The 13,074-nt window shown below is 35.3% G+C and overlaps 1 protein-coding gene across 2 annotated transcripts; it reads left to right on the forward strand.

Moving 5' to 3' along the window:
• Window positions 1-566: 566 nt before the first annotated feature.
• On the forward strand, window positions 567-13,074 carry LOC106627068 (peptide transporter family 1). Of its 2 annotated transcripts, none has more exons than XM_036365451.2 (7): window positions 567-790; window positions 10,003-10,229; window positions 10,582-10,660; window positions 10,728-11,231; window positions 11,290-11,372; window positions 11,445-11,861; window positions 11,927-13,074. In XM_036365451.2, the coding sequence occupies exons 1-7, from the start codon at window positions 658-660 to the stop codon at window positions 12,905-12,907; spliced, it is 2,424 nt and encodes an 807-aa protein (XP_036221344.2). In that variant the 5' UTR covers window positions 567-657; the 3' UTR covers window positions 12,908-13,074. The 2 variants fall into 2 exon arrangements, with proteins under 2 accessions (XP_036221344.2, XP_036221345.2); XM_036365452.2 differs by lacking the exon at window positions 567-790 and adding an exon at window positions 4,301-4,574.

The following is a 13,074-nucleotide window of genomic DNA, read 5'->3' on the forward strand; positions in this document are numbered from 1 at the left end:
TCCTGATATAAAGTTTTGCTAACACCTGAAGGTATTTCCACGGCTTTGATCCTGGCAAGTTTCAAGAGTATGAAATGTTCGGTTACACCGGAACTTAGCCCATCCTTACTTGTTGAATACCGATTTGTGAGGAATTCTGTGCTAAACACTGACAGCTGTTGCCAGCCATCTGCTTAACTCCCACATTGTGGGCGCTTTTATGGATATGTTTCATTCACTGTAGTTATCAATAGGAGCGCTCTTAATGAATATCAATTGAAAAGCTACGTCCGCTAATGCCGATCGCGATATTTACACGCATTTCACACGTTCAAATATTGTAGTATCCGTAGATATAGTTGTTGGCGCGTGTGGCGACGTACTTTTCTATTGTCATTAGCGATTCGTTGGAATTCTTTGTAGATTGGAAGTGATATCGATATATTTATATATACAATATATATGTATGTATAATATATGGCGTGTGAATGCAAGTGTTTCGGTGATTATTTATTGACTTTTTGTTGAGAGACGCGTCATTAGCTCGGCATTAGTGCTGTATACTACTTGAATTTGAGAAGATCAACCTTCACTTACCGAGCGGTGAAAAGAAAGTGTGGCTAAACTAATTGCAACTCTTCAAATCTATGTATTGTTCAACTGATAACTCATTATTTTATGGGTTCATTTAAAAAGTCGGCCATGGAAACGAACTTGTTGCACTGCGCATACATGAGGGTGCCACGGAGCCAGACTATCTACGTTTTCGATGATAAGTGCTTATCGTGCGGAACTTATGTTCATAAAAAGGGTATATATAAAACAGTGATGTATATAATCTGGGAACATAACTAGTGAAAAAATATTTTTATTGAATTGAATGAAAATTTCAATTGTTACAAATGTTTTAAGCTAAGCATTTCTAGTGTGACACCTATTAAGGATAAAATTTAAATTTTTTGTTGCTTTTCTTCTAAGTAACCTAATCCATTTTGAAGGTTGATTTTTCAAGCAACGTTACTAGAAAGAACTAGCAAAACCTTTTCGGTTGGATGCAAACCGTTGATATAAGAAATGCTCCTGTGAAGGGTATTATAACTTCGGTTTAGTCGAAGTTAACGTTTTTTCTTGTTAATAGCCATTTTGAAGCTTGAAGCCGCGTTGTTGCCAACATACTTCTAAATCTCAAGTACTAATACGTCAAAGCTCACTTACATTCTAATCAATTTAGCATCGCTTTATTGCGTCTATAAATCAATTTTATCACGTTTCTTCGCAATTTTGTTCGAACTATTAACGTTTGTGTAATTAACCCGGTTTGTAAATTATCGATAAAATTAGTGTGTTTAGCTATAATTTTTGTTTTTTCTTTACAGTAAGGTCTTTGCAATTTCATTTTTGATTTGATTTGAGTTGATCGACTCTAAAGGCAATCCAATTTTTTTTTATAATTTTAACTGCTTCCATTTCATATGCATCAAAATTCACTCCAGGGAGCGACACTCTCACTTTCTCTCGCCATAACGAGAAACCAGTTGAAGAGTTAAGAAGAAGTTGAAGACATTTGCCAGTGCCTCACGTGAACGAATTCATAAAAGTTGGTATATAATTACTCAAAATTTTTTTTATTTGCACGCGATTTATCGAAAATCAGTGCAATTTATAAGCATATAAATCGAATAAAAAACGCTTTTATTTTTGATAACGAACCCGGACACTACGTTACAGATACTGATTTAACGAAATTAATTTTCTCCATACTTTTGTTAAAAATGCTTCTTTTTTTTGCTTACTTAGCCAAAGGTGTGAGCATTGGCTATTGCTAGCACTAAGGGCAAGACGCATAGGTCGGCTGTTTTTTTCGTGTGAAATATTAAAAAGTTTATTGTACTGTGCTGACTCCCCTAATCGAATTCCACTGTTTTATTATAAAGAAATATTAAAAAGTTTAATTTACTGTGCTGTTTACCGAAATTTGATTTAGCTTCAATTATTGCTATTTTAAATATTTATTATTGTGGTGTTCGTTGGAAAATACGTGTTGTGAATCACTCAAACCCGCGCTTATCTAACGGTTTCTTCTCAACGCGTTCCATGTCGGTTAAATTATATTATATTACAGAAAAACAATTATTGAGACATTTTCTTAAATGTTTGTAAAAAATAATTGAAAATTGGTTTGATCCTGTAAGCTTGGCTTGTATAAAAATTCCTTTACAATATTTTGTATCAAAATTTTACATTGACTAAACTGAATGATGAGCCCATGAAATTCAGCGCGAGTACATACCTTACATATTGGTTATCAGCCAATAAACTAATAAATTAGTAAGAAACGCGAATGTGCTGGGAAATACATGGCCAGACAAAGCGATTATATGGTACTTTTGTTTAATTTTTTAATTTATACAGGTACTTGGCGCAATTGTGCTTGTTCTTCAAATTCAATTCAACCCTTAATTGTGTCTACTCTTGAAGCATGCAAATATGCATGTATGTACGTATGTATGGTCACCTAGATTTGATAAGCGCTGATTGTTGTCATTAAGCCATCCTAAAGAGACACTCATACGCCGCGGTGGTGGCCGCAAGGCTGACGCGAAGCGCATTCATTTATGTACAGAAAAAAGCCGATCGACACACTAACCTGCTGCCGCGCCGCTCTTCAACATTTCCGTTGTCACTTAGAAAGATAGACAATGTAAATAACATGACTTGGTAATGTTCGACGCCGCGTTGTTACTGTTCTCACTTCTGTTCTCTATTGCGTCGCTGCTGAGGTGGCGTTTACTAACTGTATTGTTGTTTGCCGTTTGTAAGAGATGTTCATCGCTTTTTGTTTTTTTGTTGGCTGCTGTAATATTGGCGTTTGCGATAAGTTAATTCGAAGTCTTTTAAACTCACCCGCTTACCGCGACCTCTTCGCCAATACACGCGCTCACTTACGCGCGTGAGAATGTGTGCGTGCATGCGACGCTCACGAGGGCGAGCAATATTTTTGAATATGTACTTTTATAATCGTGCCGCTCATAAATTCTTCAGCGCCGATATCTTGCTGTTATCACCTTGTTCTTTTGCAGCCGCTCCGCAAATACCCAGTCGACCACCGACTTATGAATGTTTCGTTTTAGTTCTTCTTATCACAAATGATTTTTGCTCTTGCTGTTTCTAGCCTTTTAATAGTACACGCGCACCAATGTATGTATGTATATATTACGTTTACACTTTTGAGCACTTTTATTGTTTTCGGAGTCAAGTACCCGATTAAAGATAAAGACGTGTGTGAGGTAACATACCTGCGAGAGAGTACGTTTCGATGTATAGGCACTTAAAAATTTACGAGCTTTTGGTGTTGTTTTTAGACCCAAGTTTAATGTGGTGCTTAACAACATCTTCGTTTCAAATTCATCTTATTATATCCATATATAGCTTATATAGTAAAAAGTGACTTGATTCTGCTAATATTGTGTGGACCAAGGTATGATAAGGAAATACTTTATGAAAGAGATATGAACAACATTTTAATACGATATTTCAAAAAGTAGTATTTTAGGTTTGCAAAGATTTCATGATATCTTGGTCTTTTTTTATTATTTTGACGCTACTCTATTCTGGAGAGCGTTTTTTCAATGGGAACCTGAAATAATTTCTTTAATGAGTTCATCTAACTTCTCCAGAAACTCTGGGTGCCTAAATTGTACCTTTAAGGTTTCGCTGGAGAAGAGAAATATTGGCCGAAAAATAAAGCGCCGCCTGTTTCGGTTATCAAGTTTTGCAGAAAATTTTATTTCCTGAACAATTTTGCTGAATAAAATCACAAGGCTGGACCCCAAAATTGTAAATATTCCTTTGGTCTTCCTTTAGAAAGAACTCTTTCATAATGATACAACAAAAAAAGTTGAAAAGATACGGTTATTAATTTAATCAAACATTTTGAGTTCAGTTACTTTTCTGGAGGGATGGAACTACGAGTACCCGTATGTTCGACTATCTATTTGTAAGTAAGCTTTGCAAATGTACTTAAACGAATCTTGCTTATAGCTTTTCTTTCTAAAACAAAATTAATAACCTAAATCGAATTTTACCTTTTAATGCACTTTACATCATTACTTATAATGTTTGAAATAACAACTGCGTCTCAAATATCCGCTTCTGTCCGAACCCATCGCCTCCTTACTTATTCATTACTGTGTCGCCGCAAATGCATATCTCTATCTGAGGTGTGTGTGTGTGGGAGTCTGTGCGTGTGTGTATGCATGTATGTTGGTGTTGCGATATGGTTCATTTGTTACTGATTGGTTTCAAAATGTGTCGGAGTTAATTCTAAAAAATCAGTCTGTTAATCGCCGTTAACGGACTTAGACGTGCATCCGTCCCATCGGCTGAAAAATAACAAGTTAACGCCAATTCGGCGTACTCGTTCACTTGGCGTGCGTGTCGCGATTTGTTTCAATAAAAAACAAAATTTGATAAATAAAGTGTGCAATGCATAATTGATAAAAGTGTCACGCAACGAGGATTGACAGACAACAATAACAAAAAAAAAAATTTCAAGGATTAAAAAAAACTCTGGAACAAAATGACGGAGGAAAATGGTATATTGAAAATCACTATAATAAAAATTATATACATATATATAATATATAAACATGCAAAAAAGAGTTAAACTTCCAAGCGATCGAATTTCAAATAAAGTTATTTATAAATTGTGAAATACCAAAGCGCAGCTTCAAGTGTAAACTTTGAATCCCCTTATCTCAATTCCCCGATGGCCTTTCCCGTTTGAGTGATTTAAATCGCATATTTCTGGAAAAAGAATTTTAACTTACAACAACAAATGCGATTTCAAGTGACACTATTTTATTAAATATATCAAGTAAAAATACAATTAGGAATAAAAACAAACAATTTAGATGCTATGAAGCATCTACTATTCTACTTGCTTAGATATGTACTTATACACACACCTACATATACAACACACATCGTGCCTGGCTAGGTTGTTTGGATGCGTAATATCAAAATCAAGTTAACTGAATTTTATATATCAATCGTGTGTTTACATTTTCATTGACCAAATAAAGCTTATGAAAATCGAAAGCAACCAGATGCGAACTGGCAAGCATTTGCATATATTTTGTATATATGTATTGTGATCAATGTAAGCAATTATAGCACTTATGTGGATTTGTTTTTGTATTCAGAGACACGATTGCCAGGTAAAATGCCTCATCTCTCCCTCACACGTTTTCTTCTTTGTTAAGACAGCTGTTAAACGATATCTGGTAGTAAGTCTAATATTTTGTTTTTGTATGCAAATCACCGAATAAAATATGTAGAACCTTCAGACAATTCAACAGAAGTTGCTAAGAAATGCGTACTACTTAATTCAGTAATAAATAGTGAAAAGTGTACTTGCATAAAGTAACTGAGACTATATTCTAGCAAATAACAGTGAAATGTTGTTTAAGGGGTACACCTAGTGTGGCAACCTAAGAGAAAGGCGAAATTAAAAAACAGTAGTAATGTATCAATCTATTACATAGGGGCGAGAAGCCAACATACATTTTCCAAAGTTCGGTAAATTTTGAGGGTTGGGAGGAAGTTTTGGAGCTTATGCTATCAACAGAAACGGATAGCTTGTTTGTTGATGACTGGAGGGTGTTCGAGGAACCATTTATATTCAATCACTCCTGAATACTCTGCAGCATTCGCGAGAAATCCAGTACTCCTAAACAATCTCGAAATCCCAGAAGTACAGTATGGGATGAATTAGAATTAGAAAAAATTAGATACAGAGGTGAAAAAGTTAGAAAAGATCTTAATCATCTTTTGTAACTAATCGAAAACGTTAACGGCAAACCTACAAAGATATATTGAAACAATACAAAAAAGCTGTCAGGAAAGCAAAAGCAGATTTATGACAGTCCTTCTACACATCATTAGAAAGCTGCAAAGAATCCGCCAGACTAAGTATGGTATTGTCTAAGGAACATATCAATATATCCTATTTAAAGACGACGGGTGTTGCTTGGACATCCTCGGCAGGAGAATCCCTAAAGCAAATTATAAAAACGCACTTCCCTAGTTGTCAACAAACCACAGCGGAGGTACAACCGCGACTACGTACAAATACAGCAGACCAATCAGGCCTCATAGCAAGCAGGAATAAGTTTATATACGCTATAAACAGCTTCTTGCCATTTACATCGGCGGACCCGGATAAAATTATTGCCATAATGATACAAAAGCTAAAGGAACCAATGGTTCTAAGACTGAAAAATATATACAAGGCCAATATCCAATTATCTTACGTACCGAGAAGGTGGAAAAGAGTCAAAGTGTTGTTCCTCCCAAAACCGGGTAGAAGAACACACCATAACGCAAAAGACAAACTCATTTATGCTAAAGGTTCTGGAAATACCAATGGATTAACACGTAATATGTACTAATCCTATGAGCTTGCATGAAGGGTCGATCAACCGAAACTGCCCTACATGAAGTGATTAACGTAATTAAAAAATCACTACATCACAAACAATACACAATGGCTGCCTTTCTTGACATAGAAGGAACTATCAACAACATAGAAATAAGCACGATTATTGATTATATGTTACATGGCTTCTTGGGATCGACCCTCTAACCTAACCTAACCTACATGGCGTCATTGATGAGATAACTTACGGATGGATAAGATCGGTGCTTATGAACAGAATGATTGATGGCATAGCGACACACAAGCTACGTAAGTAGAGGCACTCCTCAGGGAGGTGTCCTTTCCCGATTGTTATGGGTTGTGGCGCTGAATGGAAGACTACTTCAACTCAATGGAGGAGGAGTGAAAGCAGTAGCATATGCAAAGGACATAGTATTGATGGTATCAGGGATGTTTCCTTTCACAATCAGTGAGATTATGGAAAGAGTCCTACGAAGGTTACCCCTCTGGGCCGTAAACAACGGACTAGATGTAAACCCTAGTAAAACTGAACTGATGCTTTTCACGAGTAAAACAAAAATATTTTTTAAGAAACTTTTGAATTTACCAAAACTTTTTGCCGTTTTTGAACTTCCGAAATTCAGATCAAAAACTGCTGGGTCATTGTATGGAGTTCTCCATGTATATGGATTGATGGAGTTGATTGAACTGAGCGGCTACACTTTAAAAGGTTGTAACTGAAAAACTAATTGAGATAAAAATAAAAAATGCCAGTATGTTCTTTTTAAAAGCATGTTATAACCTATCGAAATACCTACAAAAACAAACAGTCTATTTTTTAATTTCACACTAGGTTTGTCTCCTAAAGTTTGCTATTTTGGCACTAAAAAAAATTATTTTTAAAAGCGGTATTGAGATGTACGATTTAAAACATTAAGAAACATTTTTTTTAAATTTTTCTTGCAAATAAAAAACTAGCAACAAAATAAATCCACTTATTTAATGTCACTAAATTTATTCTTGGAAATTTTGTCGCGAGTAAATATATTAATTTTATTTTCGAGATATGCATAATGATAAAAGTGAACGCAATCAAATTTGGAAATTAAAAAAATATTTACAAGTAGGAAATTGCATCGCCTTGGTCGATTGCAAACAATTTTAAAAGTATTAACTCACTGTGTAAAGGCTTTTACTTGCATAATATGACTTCTCTAGCAATTGCTTTTCGACAACATTTCACTTGCCATTGCTACATTGTCATTGATATATAATATTAAATACCACATTAAATCAATTAATTATTTATAATACATTATAAAATGTATTTAATTAATTTCTTTGTTATATTATTATGATAAAATTTGCGCATTTTTACAAATTGGAACTGAACTGTTTGAAGTGAAGCGTAATTCCAAATATGAAAAAACTTGAAAAATAAACAAAAATAAGAGCTCTTATTTTTAAGTATATTGCATGTAAAACCGGCAGTAAATCGTCGTAATTTAACATGAATGTCTGTATATGCATATACGCAAGTATTTCATATTCCAGTTGCGCCTCACTTGCTTTGGATTACAAGTACATAGAGTACTGTTGAGCCCCTTGGAATGATAATAAAATTATAATTTAATGCGCCATTTAGATATGTCTTTGCATTACACAACACTTTGCGGCGCGATGCGGGTATCTCCAAAACCACTGACGAAACTAAAGGAAATGCAATTCATTCCTTTGAAATTACTTCACCTAGCATAAAAGTGATTTCATCTATTGTTAGCACGTACTCGTTCGATTGCAGATAAATTCTCTAGCTGGGAATAGTAATATATTAACCAGAAGCCATTTCTATGGCTCACCTGATAGTGACGCACTCGGTACCACGGTCGTAGTTATTGGGAAATTTATTATGATCTTAAATACCAATGCATGAATTGAAACACGTGGCTACAAAATTTTTATTTAATCTGAGGGCTAATAAATTATACATACCTAGTGTGTGTGATTATAAAAACTTTCTTATCGTTAGATTACAGTTAATTTACAACCATCCGCATACTATATATCGATATAGTTACATTATATTCTAATATTAAAATTCATTTTTTTGGGCTTAGTTATTAAAAAATAACACTTAATTCTAAGAACAGGAGAATGAACAAGTGTGTGTTGTAGTGGCTTTTCAGCTCAAATCATGGTCGGGTCAAGGCTGCTCTCATACGAGTATTGCGTTTATTTGTTTATTGTTTTTATAAGAATTTTAATACTGCATATTTTTTGTAAACGCGTCCACAAAGAACAACAGTAAATAGGATATATTAAGTTTAACTTATATATTAACAATTAACAAATCGTAAAACCTCGCTTAAGTTAGATTTTAGTGAATTCCTCTCACTGTTTCACTGTTATAACGGATAATTACTTCCCAAGGCCGCTATCGATATTGACGTGCAATAAATTAGTCTGACTAACTACATACACTCGAAACAAATGAAGAACCAAATTTCGATGACGTTAATATATTTGTGAATGAATATTGCGAATATATATTGCCGTCATAAACTCGTACTTTCACAAAAGAACATATTTAATCTCTATAACTATCATTTTATAGCTCGTACGCGACAGTGATAACTCAAAACCACACAATAAGCCACAGCCTTCGAAGGTTTTTGTATATTTTTATCTTGGGACTTTTCGAAAACAACCGGTTAGTCACGATAGCCATAGCCATAAACTTTCTTTATAAATATACAGAGTGTAAAAAAGGTGGCAGATTACAAGTGCGAGTACATATGTAAAACTGTATGAAGATAAAACTATATAAAATACGATGTGATTTATGAAGTTCATTTCATTCCACTTGATTATTTAAACATTGGAATATATATATATCCACATTAATTGTTATCTAGAAATTTCCTTAGTTCAGGATGATAATCTGCATGCCATCTGGTTCGACTCGCACGCGCCGATAAGCGTTGGGTATATTAACTAGACCAGAGTAGTGGAGTACTAATATGTGTTCCTAAAATAAATATTTACGCTTTTATTAACAAATATTTATAATATGTATATAAAAGAGTTATAAAGCCTCGCTATTCTTCTGTAAAAATTTTCAATTCAACTTTCTATATATCTTGAGCTTTTTACAAATTTTATAAAATTTTTCTTGCTATTTCTCGAACAAAGACCAGTTCTCTAACGTGGATGCCGGCAATCTTCAACCCTCTGCACTGTTTTCACAGAAACGGCTTATTCCCTGAATTTTAGTATTTCACGACGTTTTTCGTTTATTTTTGCGAATATAGAATTTTATATTCTGTAGTTTCAAAGTGGAAACAAACTATTTTATTATAATTTATATTTATATTTTATTTGTATGTGCTCGTACTTAGCATGTTTGTGGTCAATATTTATTTCATTGAAAATAAAACGAAATCAATTGCATTAAAATACAAATTTAGCTTTTTCTTTCATTATTGAATCATGCTATAATACGAACCAACATTTTTTAGGTTATATAATATTATACAAATATTATAATCTAATCTTCTTATTTTTATATACATATATATTTGCAGATAATAAGCCCAATAATGGCGTTGTCCAAGGCACAGAACTAGAGATAACTGCAAATGGAAAATCGGTGTCCGAAGAAATTCACGAGCCTGCAACAATTTCCGATAAAGCACTGGATAATCCGATTGTATCTAACCTCGGCCTAATTGAGAAGGATAAGAATGGTTTGGGTGGGGACCGTAACATCGAACCTGTTTCCAATGTTTCTGAAGCAGAGGGACAAGTCAAGGTAAAAACCGTAGCATAATAAAATTTCAAAGTGCGGCGAATAGCCAACTTATGAGTCTGAGCCCAGCTGAGTAACACCTAATGCTGCCAGACCGTTATTATTTGTATTATCTCAGTAAATGTATACTCTCTTGAGGCCACAAAGTCAGCAGTTTTTGCACTGTGACTTTATAACTTTTATCTCACTATTTGATTACGTATATAATGAAACGGGGAGCTAAATATAAGAATAATTAATTAATAAGTAATCTTTTTTAATTCATCGAATGTACTTATTAAAAACTCAGTACATGACAGACATCACGTCCGATTGCATTATACTTATACTGATAACAATCTTTGTTTATTTTCAGAAATTACCATATCCGAAATCAGTATTCTTTATCATCAGTAATGAGTTTTGCGAACGCTTCAACTACTATGGCATGCGAAGTAAGTATCGAACTATCTTGCTCCAATATCATTTATTTAACTCTTATTATAATTATTTCTCCTTTAGCCATTCTCGTTTTGTATCTGAGTCGGCAACTTGGTTATAGCGATGACACCGCTACCGTTATATTCCACATCTTCACTATGTTTGTGTACTTCCTGTGCGTCTTTGGTGCAATCGTCTCGGACAGTTGGCTTGGAAAATTCAAAACGATCTTCTATCTATCGCTCGTTTATGTTGCTGGTTCAGTGTTGGTTGCTCTTGGTGCGGTACCACCATTAAATTTACCTGCGACGACATTTACCATGATCGGTTTAGCATTAATAGCTTTGGGATCGGGCGGTATAAAACCGTGCGTCTCTGCATTTGGTGGCGATCAGTTTAAGATTCCCGAACAAGTGAAACAAATGACCACCTTCTTCTCGCTCTTCTACTTTTCGATCAATGCTGGTTCATTGATTTCGACTACAATAACACCAATTTTACGCGAGGATGTGCACTGCTTCGGCGAAAACGAGTGTTATTCATTGGCTTTTGGCGTACCGGCCTTGCTTATGGCTGTCTCGATAAGTGAGTCTTTCATTTACAATTGAAATTAATTTTCCTAAAACACATGTTTATGTCGTAGTTGTCTTCGTGTTGGGTCGTCCACTTTACAAGAGCAAACCGCCGGCAGGCAATATGGTCGTATTAGTCAGCAAAACCATTGGTGTAAGTTCAGTCTACGAATGAAATGTGATAATATATTATAGTAAAAACCCTATATTTATTTACATTCTTTAGAACGCAATTGCTACCAAGTGGCGGGAGAAGAAGACCAATCCTCGCGAACACTGGCTGGACTACGCTGATAAGAAATATGACCGTCAACTGATCGAAGATGTCAAAGTGTTGATGCGTGTTCTCGTACTATATTTGCCCTTGCCCGTTTTCTGGGCTCTCTTCGATCAGCAGGGCTCACGGTGGACTATTCAGGCAACGCGTATGGATGGCGACATGGGCTCGTGGGATATCAAACCAGATCAAATGCAAATGATAAACCCTTTCTTAATTCTGGCCTTCATTCCTCTTTACGAACTGGCTTTCTATCCTCTGCTTTCTTTCGTCGGCATTCGTCGTCCATTGCAAAAGTTAACACTAGGTGGCATCTTTGCGGGTATAGCTTTCGTTGTCTCCGGTCTTGTGGAGCTAAGTCTGGAGGTGAGCTATTTCTATTTTCTTATTTTAGTAAATACTTTATCTCTTAATGAAATATATTTCTATAGAACACCTATCCAATTCTGCCAACCGCTGGAAATGCCCAGCTTCGTGTCTATAATGGCGAAAACTGTGACTATGCCATCACCTCTAATTTGACCGGTTTAAATTTCGATATTGCTTCGCTTGATATGTTTGTGGACCGCAACATCAATATTGACTCAACAAATCATCTGTATGTCGAATTTCAGTTCACCGAGAAAGCCGGCCTAAACTGCTTTGAATTCCCAAAACAGACCTTTGTTTTAGATACAACAACAGCACATTATTTGTTTTTGAATTCGAAAAACACCACAGATCCGCTAATATGGGGGATAGACACTGTAAGCAAACCCAGTCGCGGTTATCCGTTTGGACGTACTTTGGCGAACGTTCGACCAGGTCGGCAAGTTGAGTGGAAGAATAAGAAAGGCTCCATCGAGCACACAGAACCCGCCAATTTGCGCAACGAAACTGAGCTAAAGTCTGGCGAATATGAAATTTTGGTCGATAACACTGTAGCTGCCGAGCAGTATCTCAAAGTTGGTGGCATATACACAGTAATAATAAATGAAGAAACGTCTGGTGTTTATAAGAGTAATGTCGTAATTGTAACGGAACCGAATTCGATGTCCATTTTCTGGTTAATTCCCCAATACGTAATTATGACACTCGCAGAGGTTATGTTCTCCGTGACTGGCCTTGAGTTTTCATATTCGCAAGCGCCGGTAGCAATGAAATCGGTACTGCAAGCCTGTTGGCAGCTTACAGTGGCCTTCGGTAATGTGATCGTCGTAATTATTGCCGAACTGAAACTCTTCGATTCGCAAGCCTACGAGTTCTTCCTCTTCGCTGGTCTTATGTTTGTCGATATGATCATCTTTATGTTTGTTGCCTATGCATACAAACCCAATAATCCGGCCCCACATAGCGAAGCTGAGCCATTGACGCCGGCAGAAGCAAACGAGAAGGTTGGCATTGACAATGTGGCCAAAATGATCGACGAGTAGGCTGAAAAACTTTATGTTGAATCGTACAAGTAAATATGTAATATAACATTAATTAATACGAGTATTGGTTTTGTACTTAATGAGTTAAGTTAAAGCATAGAAAGACAAGAAGAAAATATTTTATAATAATTGTAAATAATAAAAAAAAAATTTAAAAATGCAAGAAA

Source organism: Bactrocera oleae, chromosome 5 (assembly GCF_042242935.1).
Source record: "Bactrocera oleae isolate idBacOlea1 chromosome 5, idBacOlea1, whole genome shotgun sequence".
NCBI lineage: Eukaryota > Metazoa > Arthropoda > Insecta > Diptera > Tephritidae > Bactrocera > Bactrocera oleae.

Bases quoted from the DNA above. Each gene is read 5' to 3' on its own strand.
- LOC106627068 (XM_036365451.2), top strand. From the start codon at position 658: ATGGGTTCATTTAAAAAGTCGGCCATGGAAACGAACTTGTTGCACTGC. The intron at 10,230-10,581 runs GTAAAAACCGTA...GTTTATTTTCAG, and splicing joins AAGCAGAGGGACAAGTCAAG to AAATTACCATATCCGAAATC. The intron at 11,862-11,926 runs GTGAGCTATTTC...ATATTTCTATAG, and splicing joins TTGTGGAGCTAAGTCTGGAG to AACACCTATCCAATTCTGCC.